Source organism: Stegostoma tigrinum, chromosome 7, assembly GCF_030684315.1.
Source record: "Stegostoma tigrinum isolate sSteTig4 chromosome 7, sSteTig4.hap1, whole genome shotgun sequence".
Classification (NCBI taxonomy): domain Eukaryota; kingdom Metazoa; phylum Chordata; class Chondrichthyes; order Orectolobiformes; family Stegostomatidae; genus Stegostoma; species Stegostoma tigrinum.
The window spans coordinates 20,700,547-20,719,898 of NC_081360.1; the positions used below are offsets into that span (position 1 = coordinate 20,700,547).

A 19,352-nucleotide genomic window follows, 5' to 3' on the forward strand; every position below is an offset into this window, starting at 1 on the left:
ACTTTGTTATCACTGGTCCTCCTATCCATTTTTGTCACGTGCAAATTTGGCTAGAGTACATTCACTTTCCTGATCCAAGTCATTACTATATTGTAAGTAACTGCAGCCTCAGCACTGATCCATGTTGAACACCACCAGTTACAGGTCGGCAGCCTGAAAATACCGCCCCCCGCCCCCTTTTTGCGAAGGGGCAGGGAGTCAGTTTGGGCTAAGACAAGGTGATTGAGGTGGGGTACTGTACACTCAACTCCTCATCCAGTCTTGTGGATGGATGCACCCCTACCTCTAAATCAAACGAAACATCTGGATTTGAGAAGCACTAGCCTATACCATTAACATGGTATGCAGCAGAAAGGTGAGAGTGGGTTCTGCTCGAATCATTCATTCTCAAAGAGTTGACTACCTTGTGGTGTTTACGAGGCAACACTAGCAATACACTCACACTCACCGTGCTGCAACGCATTGTTCAATCACACTCCACGCCCCTCTCACTGACGCATGAGACTTGCCGGGGTTTCACGTCAACAGTCAACTTACGCAGAGCAAGGTAACCAACCCGTGGACGGAGCTAAAGGTTTGAACCAAAGAGGGTTGGTAGATAAGGGTGATTCAGGATAAAGAAAAGAGAATTTTCACAATATCGAGTGGAGAGATCAATACGGATAATTAATTTTACATGTCAATAAAATATAATCGGCAGTGTCATTTGAAGTCCATTCAAGCCGCAGTTACGAACGATATATTTTCTTAGACTCCCCTCTATGTGTGAGCATGATCTGCGACCCGGGTGGATTGTACCATGAACGGCATCCCTCCCACCCTTGTACGGTAAACCAAGTGGAATAGTCCTGGCCGGTGGTGGGCGTCAGGGGAGAGGGTACAAACACTGTGCATGCGCAGTCAATTCAGCTTCTTCCTGCCGGACATCATTTGAACGTTAGATCACATCTCTTAGCGTGTCACTGACTTTCACAGCAGTATTTATCTCGGTAAGTCTTGAGGTAAAAAGAGAAAACGGATTTTGTACAGTTATTCTGTGTGGAAATTGAAAGAAGAGAACAGAAGAAAGCCCATACTGGTTACCGGTTTCGGTCTGATGCGCGCCCTCTTCTGTTGCCCGTGTTTTGAGTGAAGTGGGGAAATAGGACTAGAATGGATGCCCCACTCGGTCCTCGCGCCAGGCGACGGTTGGAGGATCCTCGCAGTTGGAACGAATGGTCCATTTGTCCCTGATGGAACTGAGGCGCGTGAGGGACTGCTGAGGAGGAGAGAAGCGCGCGACGTGGCTTGGGGGAGGGGGAAGAATCCTCCGGGCGGGCCTGTGGTAAGGCCGTGACCGCTGAGACTCACCACCCCGCTCCCACGTTTGTGTGTGACACTGCCGCCTTCAGCTGTCTTCACACCGCCTCCGACAAAATGGCTGACGGGCCCTTTTCTTTCCCTTGTGTTCCCTTTCCTTCAGTTTCATCCCCCCCCCCCCACTTCGCTTTAAGATGCATATCTATATATAGGCCGAAAACAAATTTATGGCCATGTGCTCCTCGACGGACCTAGTTCACGTCCTGAACACCATCAGAGAATTTTGGGTCCGGGTCTTGTTTATTTCACGCTCTCGCCCTTCCCTTTTCACCCATTTTTGTTGATTCAAGTCGCATGAGCCTCTTCGCTTAGCTGGCGATGGGGTATCGCACTAAATCAATGCAGGTTGCATTTTTTTTGATTTGGATGGGTAGTGGTGGTGGGGTGAGATCAATAATGCGCCTGTGCGGTGTTATTTAAATAATTCATTGGCTGTTCCTGTTTCACTTCCAGTCGACAAATAGAGGGTGGAGAGTAACTGCGTTACTACTAAGTGTTGAGTACGACTCGCACGTTTGCAACCATCTTTTCTGTCCAGATGTTTTAAAAAAAACATAAAACCTCCCAATTTCTGGAGGTGGCTCGTCACTGGGCATTGGAGGGGAAGGATTCCCAGAAACTTGCTACAGCAGAAGTTAGCGGGAATTGCAAAATGCACTCTCTTCCGGGAGCAGGAGCATCTGTGTTAGATCACACGGGTTTAGAATGGCAAGATGTTTGGTGACTAGCGCGAACACAATGGGCCGATTGACATGAATCATACCCGTGCTCCAGAAACTCTGACTTTAATCTGTTGGACTGTCGTAAAATAGAAATGTACAGTAGGTGCAGGAGTCGGCTACTCGACCCTTCGAGTCTGCTCTGCCGTTCAACACGATTATTCATGAACAGATCTTTTAGATCGTTACCTAGACCGAGAGCAATTGTTGATATTAACCTGCACATTATCATCATTGCAGTAAATCACCAGTCCCGCATTCATGGGAATATTAGCATTACGTAAAATGTCATTTAGTAGCTGTATCAGTATCTGAGATTTAATTTTAATCTTTCTGAGCCTCTTTATTGTAAGCACTACCTGCTTCAACCTCTAAACAAAGCACCTGATTTCTGCTATTATAGTGCATCTTATCGAAAGCAACAATCTTGTTATAAGATAACAAGGTGTGGCGCTGTATGAACACAGCAGGCCAGGCAGCATCAGAGGAACAGGAAAGCTGATGTTTTGGGACTGGACCATTTCTGAAGAAGGGTCCAGACCCGATGCTGCCTGGCCTGCTGTGTTCATCCTGCTCCACACCTTGTTATATTAGACTCCTGTATCGGCAGTTCCTGCTATCTCTGAACAATTCGGTTATGATCTGCCAACTTTGGAGAGAGTGAGAGAGACAACAGAAATTGCTGGCAAAATTCAGCAGGGCTGGCATGATCTATGTAGAGAAAACAATTGAAGATTCCAGCTCAGTAGCCTGTTAGGATTTCAACAGCGATTTTGTTTTATACGTTTCTGATCTCCAGTGTCCACAGTTCCTTGTTTTTATTATAGTTGAGTGAGTAAATGTTTTAGAGAATGGGGATTGATGTAAGATGATTTAACTTGAGTATTGAGCTGCTTGATTGTTTGTTGGAGATGCAGTCATTCAGGCAAGTGGAGAATGTTTCTATTGTATTACTGACTTCTGCCTTGTAGTTGGTCAGACTTTGGAAGTTGGAAGTAAAGTTATTCACTGCAGAATTCCCAGCTTATGACTATCTTTTGTATTCACTGTATTTATGTAGCTGCTTTGATAAAGACATTAGTTGCTCCAAGGATGTTGCTGGTGGGAGAATGGGGTTGAGAAACTTATCAGCCATGATTGAATGGCAGAGCAGGCTCAATGTGCTGAATGACCTAACTTCTGCTCCTGTGTCTTGTGGTCTTAAGATATGACAAACAGATGCCAGTAGAATTTTGGGGGTGAAGAGCATAATTTCAGTGCAATCTGTGGACAGGGACTATTTGAACTGCCTTCCTTGTCTTTCCTCTGCCCATAACCCTGTGGGTTAGTCTTTTTTTTTGTAGGGGAGTATTATCAGGGCAGTTAGTTATGTTGGTTCATAATTACTTGTTGCTAGAATCTATTTTTAATAAATACTTCTCTTCTTAAATATAAAACCTGCTCTTCCTTTCTGTCAACCAAGGTCTTAAATGGCGGTGGGGCATGGAGAGTTGCACGCTTTCATTCAACATTTAATTTTTGTGATGACCCTGGGTAGTGGGTCTTTATTTCCGATATGCTACCCAGTGACAGCCCGTGTATGTAGATCACTAAAGTATGGTAGTCAGATACGTTAAAAATGAAAGGAGAATGGAATGCTAGCCTTCTCTTAATTCAACCTATTTCCAAATGGACCTGTTCAGCTCACCTGGAGCAGGTAGAACTTTAAACCAGGCCTCCTGGTCCTAGTGTAGGGACACTACCACTGCACTACAAGAGACCCCCTCATGTTAACTTTTAGAAAGTTAAATCATCATTGTCCCAGAAGACCAGAGGGTAGTCTTCTCACTGGAGAAGCGACTGGTGGTAAGATTAATCTGAGTGTAATGGTTTTGGTTGAGAAGGTGAGACCATTGTGGTAACCTCAGTTGGTTATTGAATCCATGCTATTGGCAGTCACTCTCTGCATCCAAAAAACAACTGTCCAGCTAACAGATAATCATAGTCATGGTGATATAGCACGGAAACAAACCCTCCAATCCAACATGCCCATGCTGACCAGATATCTTGTATAAATCTAGTCCCATTTGCCAGTATTTGGCCCATCTCCCTTCCTATTCATAAACCCGTCCGAGTTGCCTTTTAAATGTTGTAATTGTACCAGCCTCCACCACTCCCTCTAGCAGCTCGTTCCATTCAGGCCTCACCCTCTGTGTGAAAAAGTTGTCCCTTTTTGATTCTTTTCCCCTGTTACCATAAACAGTCTGTGGGTGGGGGGAAAACACCTTGTGTATTTACCCTATTCGTCCCTCTCATGATTTTATAAACCTTCATAAGGTCACCCCTCAGCCTCTGATGCTCCGAGGAAAATAGCCCCAACCTATTCAGCCTCACCCTATACTTCAAACCCTCCAGCCCTGGCAACATCCTTGTAAATCTTTTCTGAGCCCTTTCAAGTTTTACAGCATATAGGAGAGAGTCCAGAATTGAACACAGTATTCCAAAAGTGGCCTAATCAATGTCCCGTACGGCTGCAAATTGACCTCCCAACTCCTATGCTCAATGCACTTACCAAATGTCGCCTTCACTATCGTATCTACCTGTGACTCCACTTGCAGGAGCTGTGAACCTGTATCCTGAGATTTCTTCTTTCTTTTTATTGGCAACACACCCCAAGACCTTACTATTATATGTATAAGTCCTGCCCTGATTTGCCTTTCCAAAATGTGACACCGTGTTTATTTAAATTGAAATTCATCTGCCACTCCTTGGCCTATTGGCCCATCTGATCAAAATGCTATTATACCCTGAGCTAACCTTCTTCCCTATCCACTACACCTCCAATTTTAATGTCATCTGCAAACTTACTAACCATGTGTCCTATGTTTGCATCCAAATTGTTTATATAAATGACAAAAAGCAGTGGACCCAGTACTGATCCTTGTGGCACACAGCTGGTCACAGGCCTCCGGTCTGGAAAGCAACTCTCCACCACCACTTTCTGTCCTCTACCTTTGATCCAGTTCTGTAGCTGGTAACCAAGCTTTATTCCAGCATCCCACTTATAATACAAGATTTTGCTGCATCTGTGTAGCTCAGGCTTAGAATACTGTGTACAGTTCTTGCCAAATCTTGGGAGATCTTCCTGCAAGAAGTACAATGTAGGTCTACCAGAATGTTATCAAGGCTCCAAGTGTTGGATTAGGAACATATTTTGCATAAACTAAACTTTGAAATATGAGGTTAAGGAATGATTTGGACTTTACAGGGCTTTGAATAAAATTTGGATGTTTTTTCCCACCTCACTAGAGGGTCTAGAACAGAGGCCTTTGCTTTGGAATTGGAGCCAAGGCATTCACGAGAGCAGTGAAGAGTAATTGCTTTCAAAAAGCAAAGTTATAGTCTCTGCACATCTGGAGTTTGAGGTTTGCACTTTTGTATTCAGTTGTTGAAGAGATCACGTGAAACTACACCTGAAAATATAATCTTAAGGCTTATCTTGTGTCCCTGCTTACAACTATCCATTCATTATAAATCTGATATTGGTATGCTTTTGGTTAGCCATAGATGAGGCTTATGGAGTCAACTGTTGTAGATTGAATTTAGCTTCAGATCAAGCATGATCTCGTTGAATGGCAGAACAGGATCGAGCTGAATGGCCGACTCGTTTCATTGTGACTCGCTCCGCAGGCATGGCACACAGTTGAAAGTTCATTTTTTTAAAATAAAATTTTGAGCTGCATCTGCCACTAATGTGCAAGCAACTTGAAACAAGTGTATAGTCTAAATTTTTGTTTTTACAAACCTACAACTTTGGAGATTTTTGTGTGTGCAATATGTCAATTAATTAAGAGCAGACTTTCTGGTACAGTGGCCTAGGGATTAGTTTAGACTCCATTTGTTATTGTAGTGATGTTACAAGTGTTTATTGCCTTTTGTGTCACTTTTGAAAAGGTGATAATGAGTTGTTGCATTGAATCTCTGCAGTCCTTTTAGTGAAGGTACTCAGTCAACTGTAAGTATAGATTTGCTGGATTTTGATTCAGTGATGAAGAAGTGTGACTTTGCAACATCAGTGGGAATAATCAGCCAGTTGTTTAACAAAGGATTAACAAACAATTTGGAGTTAAATTGCTGTATTGATGTTTGCACTCAAAATTGATTTTTTGCATAAATTGGAAGTGCCAGAATTTCAGTTTACTCTTGATAGAATCAGGAAAACGTTTTAAAATGCTTGCTGACCTCCACTGCTTCCAATTAAGTAATTCATTTAAGTCATATATCTTGTTTTCAAATCTCTCACTTAAACTGTGCTGCCTCTTCTGACCACTCTTCTGGGTATCTGAGCTTCACAAATTCTGGCTTATAGGAAATTCCTTATTTTGATTGCCAGTCATGCCTTCAAATTCCCCCTCTGAAGCCCCCCCCCCCCCCCCACCTTTTGCTTTCCTCTTGCCTCCTTCGACCAAATTTTAACTTATCGGGCTAAATAGCTCCTTATGTGGTTTTTCATTGTGTTCCAAAGTACTCCAGTGAAATGGCTTGAGATCATCATTATTCTTTTTTAATTTATGCAGCCTCATTGTTTTTGGTATATTGTCTTGAAGGATTTAAGAATTTGATTATGCAAGAAAAGACTGAAAGGTCAGCTTTGCATTAGAAACGTGGATCAGTTTTATATTGCAGAAGTGAATCTGAATACAGAGGTAGTGGAGAAAGATCTGAAGGACAAAATGACAGGCACTGATCATCTTGAATACTAGCAATGTAGTGAATTCAAGTTTTCTGTATGAATATTAACAGTGAAAGGGCTGCCCAGAGAGCAATGGGATTGATTTAGAGAACTGTTGGTGCAGGCTTGAGGCATGGCTGAGGTACAGATGAACACTTTGCATTGGTGTTGTCAAAGTCCGCTATCTTGGTCAAAATTTGTGGAAAATGAGAAGGCTATTGGATACAAATGGCTGACAGTCAAATTGAACAGCGTTAGAAAACAGTTAACAAACATGGCATCCTGGGAACTAATAAATGGTGGCATAAAGTACAAAAGGAAGTTTGTATTAAATTGATTTTTAAATCTTTTTTAAAAAAAAAATACCCGACTAGAGCTTTCTGTTTGGAGCTGGACACTTCAGAAAAAAAATTTGAAGAAGATATAGAGAAGATTTACTAGAATGCTTCAAGGGTAAGGGATTGCAGCCACATAAGCTGGATCAGATGGTGCTGTCCTTAAAGCCAGACAAGGAAGATTCTGAATTGCATGAAGGAAACTGTTTGTTTCCAATGGCTGAAGGGTTTGGTATTGAGGGCCAGGATTTAGTTTGGTTGGCAAAAGAGCCAGAGTTGATGTGAGATATATTTTAATGCATTTCATAGTTTACTTTCCTGTAACAAATTCTCTTTAAACCAAAGACTTTTGGGAAGTTGGGTTGTTTATAAATTTTAAAAAGGTAGTGGCCTAGTGGTGGTATTGCTGGGCTGACAATTCAGAGACCCAGGTCATTCTGGGGAGCTAGGTTCAAATCCTGGCATGGTAGATGGTGGAATTAAGACTCTAATGGTGGCCATCAATCCATTGCTTGTCAGGAAACTCCATCTGGTTCACTGTTCTTTATGGAAGGAAACTGCCACCCTTGTCTTGTCTGAGCAACGTGGTTGACTCTTGAGTGCCCTCTGTGCAATTAGGGATGAGCAATAAATCCTGGCTTAGCCAGCATTTTATTCATAATGTGAATTATTCTGAATTGTTGAATGAAACAGTGCCTTCCACAGCCACTGCATATATCAAAGTACTTTGTAGCCAATGAAGTATCTGTCAAGTGTAATCACTGCTTTTGAAATGGGGAAGCCAATTGCTCATAACAGGCACCCACAAACATTGACAATATCGACTAAATAATCAGCTGTAATGAAACAATTAATTCTATAGTGTTCAAAAGATTATTGGCATGAATACGGGAAGAATTAGAATGAGCTTTATTGTCAGAGTACAGTGAAAAGGATATGCTGGAAGATTGACAGCATCTTGATCAATCCAGTGACTGTTTTGGATTTAAGTACAGTAAAGGTATTGCAAATTAATCCCATCACAATGGTAATTACAGAACTGACCTTGCCAAATGCTCCCTTCTCCTACAGCCCCTGCGAGAGAGCAATACTTTTCTTTTCCCCCCAGGAAGGTACTTAAAGTAATAGAGTCAAGGAGCTGTACAGCATAGAAACAGACCCTTTGGTCTAACTCATGCATTCAACCAGAAATCCTAAATTCATCAAGTCCCACTTGCCAATATTTGGCCAATATCCTCTAAACCCATCCAGGCTCCACTATTTCCTCTAGCAGCCCATTCCACACATGTATCACCCTTCTCCCTCCCTCCTCCTTCTCCTCTCCTCCCCCCCCCCCCCCCCCCCGGGTCCCTTTAAATCTTTCTCTTCTCACCTTAAACCTATGCCGTCTAGTTTTGGACTCCCCTGCCTTGGAGAAAAATACATTGTCCATTCACCCTATCCATATCCGTTGCGATTTTTAAAAAAAATGAGGTCACCCCTAACCATCCGATGTTCCAGAGGAAATTGCCTATTCAGCCTCTCCCTGTAGCTCAAACCCTCCTGTCCTGGCAACATTCTTGTAAATCTTTTCTGAACCCTTTCAAGTTTCACAGCATCCTTTCCATAGCAGGGAGATTAGAATTGAATGTGATATGCCAGTAAGTGGCATAATTTGTACAGCCGCAACACGACCTCCCAACTCTTATACTTGATGGACTGACCAATAAAGGCAAACATACCACATACTGCCTTCAATATCTTGTCTACCTGGGACTCCACTTTCAAGGAACTATGATTCCAAGGTTGTCTTGTTTTGGATCTAATCTCTGAATTACTTTTGGTTTTTGATTAACAATTTTCCACTTTTTATTGATCAGAGTGTTGTCTTTAATCACTTTCCTCCTCTCTGATTAACATTTTTCCCCCTTCAGACTCTGCATGTATTGTTTAACATTTTAGTTTGTCATTTCACACTTTTTAAACATTTTTTGAAGATATTTCTGTCTTAGGCCTATTGCTTGACATTAGAAACAAGTTTCAAATTAAGAAAACCAAAGTTTAAATGTGTAACTTATTTTACGCCCTTTTAATCAAATGTTTATTGTCAGAAGTTGTGGATTCAGGCCTGGCCTCAGCAGAATGGTTGAGATCCCTGTTACTGACATTGTGGTCCACATCTGACACTTCGCTGTTTTAATGGTCTTAAGGCTATAGTGAAACTGTCTTCTCACTCCATTGGTTGTGACATTTTCCTGTAGGTTTTAAATGTTTATTTTTGTAATATTTATGAATATTTTTGTCAGTCTTATCAACTGCATTTGTCTTTGGAACACTGTTCAAAATCTAAAGCATTTGGGATTCTAGACATTAGAAAAATATAACACAAAATGACATTTTGGGATGCAGTGTGAGAGCAATTTAAGACATGATAAATGTAACATGAAAAGGTGACTGGTTTGTAAAACTGCACCACTTTGTATTTTGTTCACGCTTGGATTTCGTGCAGACAAAATGATAAAGATTGCATTAGTCAAATGATCTATTATCATACTGTGCGATTAAAGGATGGGAGAAGTCACAACTGTTACTTTTATCATAGTCTTTCTCCTTATTAATTCTATTTCTTTCTGTCTATATGTCATACTGATCTAAAGCTTTAAGTGAAGTGGTTTTGATATAATTTTAGTATTTTAGTTGCGTTTCTATTTTCTGGGCTATAACACATATAGATTTGCTGAACAGAATTACATTTGTGTACGAAGACTTAATCCTTCTATTCTCACTTTCTCTTGTTAGAGTGTCTTTTATGAATAATCCAAAGCAGCAGAAGCCAACGCTAACTGGCCAGCGTTTTAAAACTAGGAAAAGAGGTATGTTACTCAAGTAAAACATATCAAATCAAATACTAATTTGAAAATTGTGGATCCACTGCTTAACTGATGTTTTAGAAACAGTTCTCGATACAGAAAAGTAAATTTGGGAGGTCTTGGAGAATATAAAGTCGGATAAACCTCCGGAACCTGATCTGATATATCTCAGAACATTTTGGGAAGTTAGGGAGGAAATGGTGAGACTCCTTGCAGAAATATTTGTATCATCTACAACTTTTGGGTGAGGTAGTAGATGATTGCAGGATGACTAATGTTGACCCTTTTTGTTTAAGAAAAGTTGTAAGGATAATTTTGGAAACTATAGACCTGTGAGTCTGACTTCATTTGTGGATAAATTGTTGGAGGTGTTATAAATGATATAATTTATGGGCATTGAGAGAGGGAAAAATTGATTACGGATAGTCTGTACGGTTTGTGCAAGGAAAATCGTGTCTGTCAAACTTGACTGAGTTTTTTTTTGAGGAAGTTAACCAAAAAGATTGGCAGTGCAGTAGACATCATTTGTTTGGATTTTAGTAAAGCCTTTGATGAGAGTACAGTGGGGGTGGTTAGTAAGTTTGCGGACGACACAAATTGGTGGCATTGTAGATGGTGAAGAAGGTTTTCTAAGATTACCAAAGGATCTTGATCAAGTGGGTCAACGGACTGAGAAATGGCATATGGGATAAATGAGTTATTGCATTTTGGTACAACAAACGATGGTAGGGCTTATACCATTAATGAAAGTTCCTGGGTAATGTTGTAGAATGGAAGGACCTCCGGGTGCAGGTACATAATTCTTTCAAGTTTGCATTGCACATAGACTGGGTGCTTTAAAAGCCATTTGGCATACTTGCCTTCGTTCCTTAATGGACTGAATCTAGGAGTTGGGAAGTTGTGTAGAGGTGGAACAGGACATTGGTGAGGCCTCTTCTGGAATACTGTGTGCTCTTGTTGCCGTATTATTGGAAGGATATTATCAAGCTGGAGAGAGTTCAGAAGAAGATTCACTGCTTTGTCGGTGCATATGAAGGTTCGAGTTACAAAGCAAGACTGGATAGGCTGGGACTGTTTTCACTGGAGCTTAGGAGGTTGAGAGGTGACTTTATAGAAGTTTATAAAATATTGAGGGGTATACCTAGAGATAGTTGTAGATATATTTTCCCTTTGGTGGATTTCAAGACTAGGGGGCATACTTTTTAGGTGAGGAGAGAGATTTAAGAAAAACACATGTAAGGCAAACTTTTTACATGGTGATTTGTGTGTGGAATGGATCTCTTGAGCAAGTGGTGTATGTTGGTACAATCACAACTTTTTTAAAAGACATTTGGATAGATAGCTGAATAGGAAATGTTTAGAGGGAAATGGGCCAGGAGCAGGCAGGTGGGATTAGCTTAGTTTGGGATTATGTTTGGTGTAGACTAGTTAGACTGAAGGGCCTGTTTCTGTCCTGTATGAGTATTATAAATTTAGCATTAAAAGAATGTCTGTTTTCTATTAATTGCTTATTCTTGTATCATTAAGTGAAAGATGCTGACTGCCAACCTTCTTTAAGACAAGAGGGAAAAATGGTTTAGATGAGCCTGTTCTACTTGCCTTTGTGTTTGTATTTTTTTAGTTTCTTTCATGAAGGATAGTGGTGATGTGCAGTCAAGTGGTATTCAGAATAAAGTAACCGTTGGAATGTTAAATAACTTTTTTGTGAGTAATGTGTGATTATGCTTCTGCCATTGTATCTTGTGCTGTAGTACAAGTTACAATTAATATACTTGAATTTAGTATGTTCACCAGTTGATGCACTGTAAAAGCTTTGGTTCACAACTTGCCCTTCACTGCCACTTTTTCTTATGCCTGTAGATAGTGCCAAATTGCAGCAATTGACTTCTGGGAAATAACTACGAAAAGTACTTGTCTGGCTCCTTTACTTGCAATGCTGACAATTTAAATTCTGTTTTGGTAGATGAAAAAGAGAAGTTTGAGCCTACTCAGTTCCAAGATTCTATTATCCAAGGTTTGAATGAAAATGGCAGTGATCTGGAGGCTGTAGCAAAATTTCTTGATGCTTCTGGAGCAAAGCTCGACTACCGTCGCTATGCCGAAACCCTGTTTGATATCCTGGTGGCCGGTGGGATGCTGGGTAAGAGCTCCATTTAAGTATTGCCAACCATTTGAATCATCTTTGCCCATTTTGTCTGTTGAAGAATGGCTTTCTGCACTTCCAGGAAAGTGATGCTTCAGCTGCGAAAAGGAACTGTACTGTCTGTCGTAAACTGAGTTAGAACCTTGCCTTCAGGAGGAGCAATGGTCCAGGTTTTTAACTGAACTGCCATTTAGCTGGTATTCTGAACTTAATAGTTTCATTGACTGGAGTTTGAATGCAAGGTTGTGTAAGGCAGATATTTCAACTCTTTACAATCCATTATAATTATGTAGAGTGTAGTGATTCCTTTTGTTTGCAGTTATTTTTCCCATTTACTCAATTTTTGGCACCTCACTCTTTTCAATGTCCTTGAATTCAGAACTGATAATGGTTAATTCTGTGAAATCTCTAGCTGATGAGCTTGAGCAAAATAACTTGGGGAAGAACTACTTGAAAGAGTAAAGGGATCAGAAGAGACAGATTTGACGCACGAGCCACTTGCTTTTCTAGTATATTTTTCTCTTGGTTTTTCCTCAAACAAAAATTGAGGGAATTTTTGTTTTGTTCCTGTTTCTCTTTTTCGTTTGCTTCTTTCTTGCTTTATTCACATGGTCCTTCCTCTCCACTGTCTGCACTGTCCTTGCTCCCAATCTTTTTTTAATATTTAACTTCCTATTTATTATAAGGGCTCTGATATATCTTTCACTTCCCTTACTTGAAGTCTGCCGTATACTTGGCTTGCTGCAGATTGGTGTAAACCAAGGAAATATATTTTTACGGTCTGATTTGTACACCCTGATTTTGTTTGTGGCATCTTGCGTAATATTGAATTAATTTAATAGAATAATAGTATTAGAGTATAGAAGAGAGGCTATATAGCCTGGAATGTCCCATGCCAAGTCTTCCTGTGACCAACGTAGCTTGTCCTGTCTTATGCATGTAACACCTGCAAACTTATCATAATTATTCTATTCCCTTTCAAAACTTAGATTGAGCCTCCTCCATCAGTCAGGCATTCGGGTCTTAACCACTTGTGGCTTACGTTTCCTCATGCTTGTTAGTACTTTTGCCATTCACCTTTAAATCTTGATTTCCTTGTACTTTATAGCTCCAGGTGGTACCCTTGCTGATAACGTGACCCGTACCGATGTCTGTGTGTTTGCTGCTCAAGAAAACCTAGAGACCATACGTGCATATGCTCAGGCAAGTTTTATTGCCTTTACATTTCTCCTACTGTTGGAGAAATGCAAAGTTCACTTTATTTATGGATCTTACTAACTGGGAGTGCTTACTTCTGGAAGCCATTGTCTTTATTCTAGCCACTAGTTCCAGTCCCCTCTGACAACTATCAAACTGAATCAGATTTTTAACTACTGTGATGACTTGTTTGATGCTCGGATGAATGTCCAACTGGATATTCGTGACATCGTTAAGACTGCCTTTGTAATGTCACAGCACTCTGTGCTTCAGCTTAGTTGCTGCTGAAACTTTGATCCGTATGTTTGTTCAAGAGAGTAATGTCCTCCTGGTTGGCTGCATGGCTTCCCACATTATACCTTCTGTAAAATTTGAAGTCCAATAATCTAACCAGGCTGCAAAGCAAACCAGTAATCTGTGATAACAAGCTGTAGCGTTGGATGAACACAGGCCAAGCAGCACCAGAGGAGCAGGAAGGCTGACATTTTGGGCCTTGACCCTTCTTCAGAAATGAGGAAGAAGGGTCTAGGCCCAAAACACAGGCCTTCCTGCTCCTCTGGTGCTGCTTGGCCTGCTGTGTTCATCCAGCTCTACACCTCGTTATCTCAGACTCTCCAGTATCTGCAGTTCCTAATATCTCATTAATCTGTGTTCACAGACCCATGTTAGTACCCAGTTTAGCAGCACCTTGACTTATAAATTCTCATCCTTACTTTTAAAAACTGTTCCATTTATTTAAAATAAAAACTGCTTCATGGCCACATCCCTCCCTGTCTTTAACTATATCCAGCAGTGCAACTCTTATTCACACTATTCCAATTTTTGCCTTTTTGAGCATTCTAATTTAATCAATTCACCATTGCCAGATGCACCTTCAGTTGCCAACATTGTAAAGCGTGGAATTTTTGCCCAAGCCTCTATTCTTCACTTTCTTCCTTTTAAAGATATTCCTTAACACTGACCTCTATCTGCCTTCCTGTCTTGTGGCTCGGTGTCAAATTTGTGAAGTGCTGTTGTGAAGTGTCTTACAACATTTTACGTGTGAATGGAATTATCTCATTAAAGGTTGTATATGTTTATTCTTTTAGTGAAGGTATTAAGTTATAAATCTGCAAGTTTTTTTTCTTCCTAGTTTCCAATTTTTTAACTTGTCAGAGCATAGTTGTAAATTGTCAGTGAAGCTTCAGGCTATTTTGTTGGCTTGAGGCTCAAGTAATGACCTGGAAAAGGAGTTAAATGCTTTGCAGTGATATGTCCTTTTACTATCTGACAATGTAAAATACCTTCATTTTGACTTATACCATTTCTTTCTTCATTCAGTTACCTGGTCATTTGTGTGTTCCTCTTTGAACAGGAAAACAAACATATTTCCTTAACCCTTTGGTGCCACCAGATACTATGCTACATTTATTAAGATAATCATTTCCTTCTGGCTTGCATTCAGTCACACAAAAACTTGTATCAATTTGTTCATAGTTATTGCAGATTTGTTAGATAAACTTCAACTATCAGTTTCTAATGGTGCAAAATGTAGTGCTCCAGCCAAGTTCATTGCCATCTTAGAAAGGATAGAGATTTTCAGCCGATGTATGTTATAAATGACTCATGTTTTGTATATTTGAGCTCTGCAAAGTTAATCTTGTAACCGTCTGAATTGTGTAGCTGAATATAAAATTATTGGAATATAAGATTTATAATTTTGGTAATGCCAAATTGACAGCCATTGGGAGTTCAGCAGTAGGGATATTCATGTTGTACAGGCAAATTTGTTTTATAATCTTGAACCTCTTGTCTGGACGACAATTGTGTTTTTTAATCAAATAGAAAAGTCTTATGCTGCACTTCTGCAAATTATTTCAAACACATGAAACTTTACAAGCATTCCAAAGTAAAGCATCACTGAAAAGAGTGCTTTTATTCCTTTCTGTGGAATGTAAGACCAGTAATAAGATTGAAGGGTTAATGTACTCAACTCTTATCTCCACAAATGTCAGAGTCTTATTCATTGTCTGTAATGCTTACAACAAGAAAACACTTAGTTATCTATTTTGAACGGTGGGCAGCTGATTTTAGTGGTTAAGTGGTTGTAGCTGTGAAAAACTGGGTGATTTGGGTCTGTTGCATGATATCCATTCTGAAATTGCTAACCTGTGTTTTACATAGGTAATATGAACATGAATAGTTTGAGTTCTGAAACCTACAACAATTCTTTGAGTTGCAGAAATATGTTGCTTCGATTAGCTGCACTCCTCAATAGGTAAACTTGTTTATCCTGTGTGAAACTATTTGTTTATATTCCGAAATGGCTGAATCTTCATTGTGGTTCAAGAATCATGTATAATGATACCAACTGAAGGATGAATTGTTAATCATTTCTTCTCCTACTTTTATCCTGGTAATCAGTTTGCTGTAGCTTTCAGTCACTTGCTTAAATATCTTTAATGACTTGGAAATTTTGCATTGCAGGTGTTTAATAAGCTGATCAGGCGTTACAAATACCTGGAGAGAGGATTTGAAGAGGAAATAAAAAAGGTTTGAATCTATGAAAGGGTATAAGAGACTTTATAATTATCATTATTCTATTGGTGTTTTGCACTTAATTACTCAACCTTGCAAATAAAACCTAAAAAAAACTGACTCTGCATGATCAGATGTCCTTTTTAGGAAAGTTTAAACTACAGGCTGATATCTTTTCTCCAAACGTACTTGTACTTAGAAGAGATTAACGTTTAACCACTGACTTGTTTCAGCTGCTGCTGTTCTTGAAGGGTTTTACAGAGTCTGAACGAACCAAGCTAGCCATGTTGACTGGGATTTTGTTAGGAAATGGAACTTTATCATCCTCTATTTTGAGCAGCCTCTTCAATGAGAATTTGGTCAAAGAAGGTAAAGTCAAGATTGGTTGATTTCATGTGCTTTATGTAGTAAATCTTTGAAATAAGGCGGTCTTTGGATCTATGACCCAATAATTCCCATGACAATTGTGATTTATCTTTATTTTCCTCTTTTGGCATGCAACAGTTCATTTCTGATAATATCCTTTTGTGATGGAACCTGCCATCCTTACTTGGTTTGGTTTACATCTGACTCTTGATCAACAATAATGTGTTGACTCTAACGGTGGTGTGGATGGCTTGTATTGAGAATGGTTCCATTGCACATGTACTTGCATCATCACCTAAATAGACTTGATCATTCTGAGCTTTTCTGTGGTTTTTTTTTCAGGTGTTTCAGCAGCATTTGCTGTAAAACTTTTTAAATCTTGGATATCTGAAAAGGACATAAATGCAGTGGCTGGGAGTCTCCGAAAGGTCAACATGGACAATAGATTACTGGTGGGTACAAAAAAAATGCGTCATTTAAAACGGAGAAATACTTAACCCTTCAGAATAGTGGATATTTTCACATTTAACTTGGGTTGCATGACTTTGCCACTCCCGACTGATCAGATAATCCAACTGGGAATGATGAATAAACCAATGGTTTTCTTCTTGTGGCCAGACCTCTTGAGATTTTTGAAAAATGTTCCAACTTGCTATTTCATTGATCTTATTCTGACTCATTAGTTTTCATGTTCCCAGATGAGAAGATTTCTCTGAATTTTGTTTTCTAAGTTAATAGATGTCTACATTGCTTCAGTCAATGCCTATTGCCCTAAACTTCTGCTTTTTGTTAAAACAGATGAGTCTAGGGATTCCCAATTTAATAGTCATTGTTTGACTTTGGTACAAACTTGAGGGATAGAATTCTTGGTTTCTCCTTTTGTTATCTTCAGAGGTCTGATTAGTAATTTGCACCATCTTTAAGGTGTTTCTACACTCTGACTTCAAAATTTAGGTTATGGGTGGTGTTACCCACAATAGATACAACCAGTTGCTTTAAGATGCATCTTTCCTTTTTCAGGGTTCTCTTTGCAATTCCTGGCCTTTTTGAGATATTTTGCTTTCTCCCTCACCCTTATCCTTTTTAAGATTTGTTGTTCTCACGGTTTATATTTTAAATTAAGCACAATTTATCTGTATTCACAGGAATGGTTTCAGGGATGAGGGACTTCGGTTATGTGGATATATTGGAGAAGTTGAGACTTTTCTCCTGAGGGGAGATTTGATGGAAGTAGTCAAACTATGGGTCTAGACAGAGCAGATGGAACGGAAGGACTCTCATTGGCAGAAGGATTGACAACCAGAAGGGATATATTAAAAGGAATTGGCAAAAGAGCAATGGGGAAATTAGGAAAGCTTCTCTCCAAGGCGAGTCATTAAGATCTGAAATGGATGCAGTGGAGGGAGGTAGGTTCAGTCAAAGTATTAAAGTTGGATTATCTGAAATGGAAGAATAGAGGGGTACAAGAAGCCAGTAGAAGGATCACTTCCCTTTGTAAACAAGCACAATCATGATTGATTTAAATAGCTTCCTTCTCTGTTGTAACTGTCCTATGGCTTAAATCTAGCCAAATTCCCAAAATGCACAGCATGTAACTTTTATTATAAACGTTCTTACACAACATATTTAGAATAAATCATGTGGTAAGCCTTCTAAATCTTTTGCAGGAACTGTTCCCAGCTAATAAACAGAGTTATGATCACTTCGTTAAGTACTTTACTGATGCAGGGTTGAAGGAACTTGCGGACTTTGTCCGTAACCAGCAATCTCTTGGTGCACGGAAGGAGCTGCAAAAGGAACTCCAAGACCAAATGGCCCGTGGTGATCCTCTCAAAGAGGTAGTTGAATGATGTTAACCTTTGCTTGCTTCAGGGTTAGTTGAAGAATCGGCCATTGAAATTTGAAAGCATGTTAACTTAAATGATATTGCTGCTATTGGTTGACTGTGTGTTTGTGGCTTAAGCTTACAGATTTTGCCCAAACCTCCATGACACTTAAGTTCGTACAAATACTGGTGTAATATGCAATACAAAAAAATCCATTATTGAAAATTGCATCACTCTATATTTCCTCTTTTGAGGAAAGCTCCAGTGAATTTAGCCTGTGAGTAACAGACCTAGACATCTGAGGAAATTCTACTTTTCTCAGTGGGCAACAGTATTCTATGCAGTATACACCCTGCAAATAGGGCAGCTGCACAGAAAGAACTGCAAATGCTAGAGTTGGTGACAATTCAATATGGACCCCACAACTGAAGAGGTATTTCACTCCTTCACTCTCCACCCTTACCTGCCTTTTGTAGGAACCACTCTCCGTGACTCTCTTTTTTTTTTGTCTGGTCACCACTCTGCAGTAACCCTGCCACACCTGGCACCTTTCCCTGCAACTGCAGGAAATGCTCCACCTGCCCCTACACCACCCCACCCCCTCACAAATCCGTAAAGAAGGGTCCTGACCTGAAACGTCAACTTTCCTGCTTCTCTGATGCTGCCTGGTCTGCTGTGTTCTTCCAGCTCCATACTGGGCAGCTACGTAATTGTAATTCCCTTGTAGAGCTAAATTGCAATCTTTATAGAATTGCTTCTTAATATTCTAAGATCCTGAAAATTGCATGAACCTAACTGGGTGATAATAACGCTCACTCATTTGTGAGTGACATTGTTTTGTTGTCAACTTTGTACCTAAAATGTTCATTTTGTCATTATCTATTAGCGTTTAAACTTTGGAAATGTTCCCCTCAGTTGAGAGTGGGTCAATAACAAAAGGTCACAGTGAAGCCCAGATAGTTTACTATCAAATTAAGGAAAAGAATTTTCACCCAGAAAGTGGTAGGAATGTCAAGTGCACTGCCTGAAGTGGTAGTTGTGGCAGGATGCCTCAACAGCGGGCTAAGTGCTAGATAGTGGGACCAGTGTAGATTGAGTAATTTTGATGCAGACTCGATGGTCGAAGGGACTCTTCTGCAACGTATGAATCTACAAAATATGTACACCTGCCAGTATGTTTAGGATTGAAAATGTACAAATTGTAAGATATGGTTTATTTCCAACATATTTCACTGCATGTTTGTTTCTGTCTGCAAAATAGATACATAACACTTTCTTTAACAGCAAAAACCACAATTGATTTTTTTTTATTATTTTGACTAGTTTGTTG

At 39.8% G+C, this 19,352-nt stretch overlaps 1 protein-coding gene across 3 annotated transcripts in view; it reads left to right on the top strand.

Moving 5' to 3' along the window:
- Positions 1-849: 849 nt before the first annotated feature.
- Positions 850-19,352, top strand: part of LOC125454163 (eIF5-mimic protein 2) — a 29,441-nt gene continuing 10,938 nt past the window's right edge. The window contains exons 1-8 of one of the 3 annotated variants that reach the window (XM_048534646.2): positions 850-989; positions 9,903-9,976; positions 11,937-12,113; positions 13,225-13,319; positions 15,780-15,845; positions 16,064-16,199; positions 16,539-16,648; positions 17,864-18,034. In XM_048534646.2, coding sequence (XP_048390603.1) covers positions 9,913-9,976; positions 11,937-12,113; positions 13,225-13,319; positions 15,780-15,845; positions 16,064-16,199; positions 16,539-16,648; positions 17,864-18,034 — 819 coding nt within the window. In that variant the 5' untranslated portion in view covers positions 850-989; positions 9,903-9,912. Of the gene's footprint in view, positions 990-9,902; positions 9,977-11,936; positions 12,114-13,224; positions 13,320-15,779; positions 15,846-16,063; positions 16,200-16,538; positions 16,649-17,863; positions 18,035-19,352 lie in introns of those variants that run through there. The other 2 variants (XM_048534645.2, XM_048534647.2) reach the window with 2 other exon arrangements.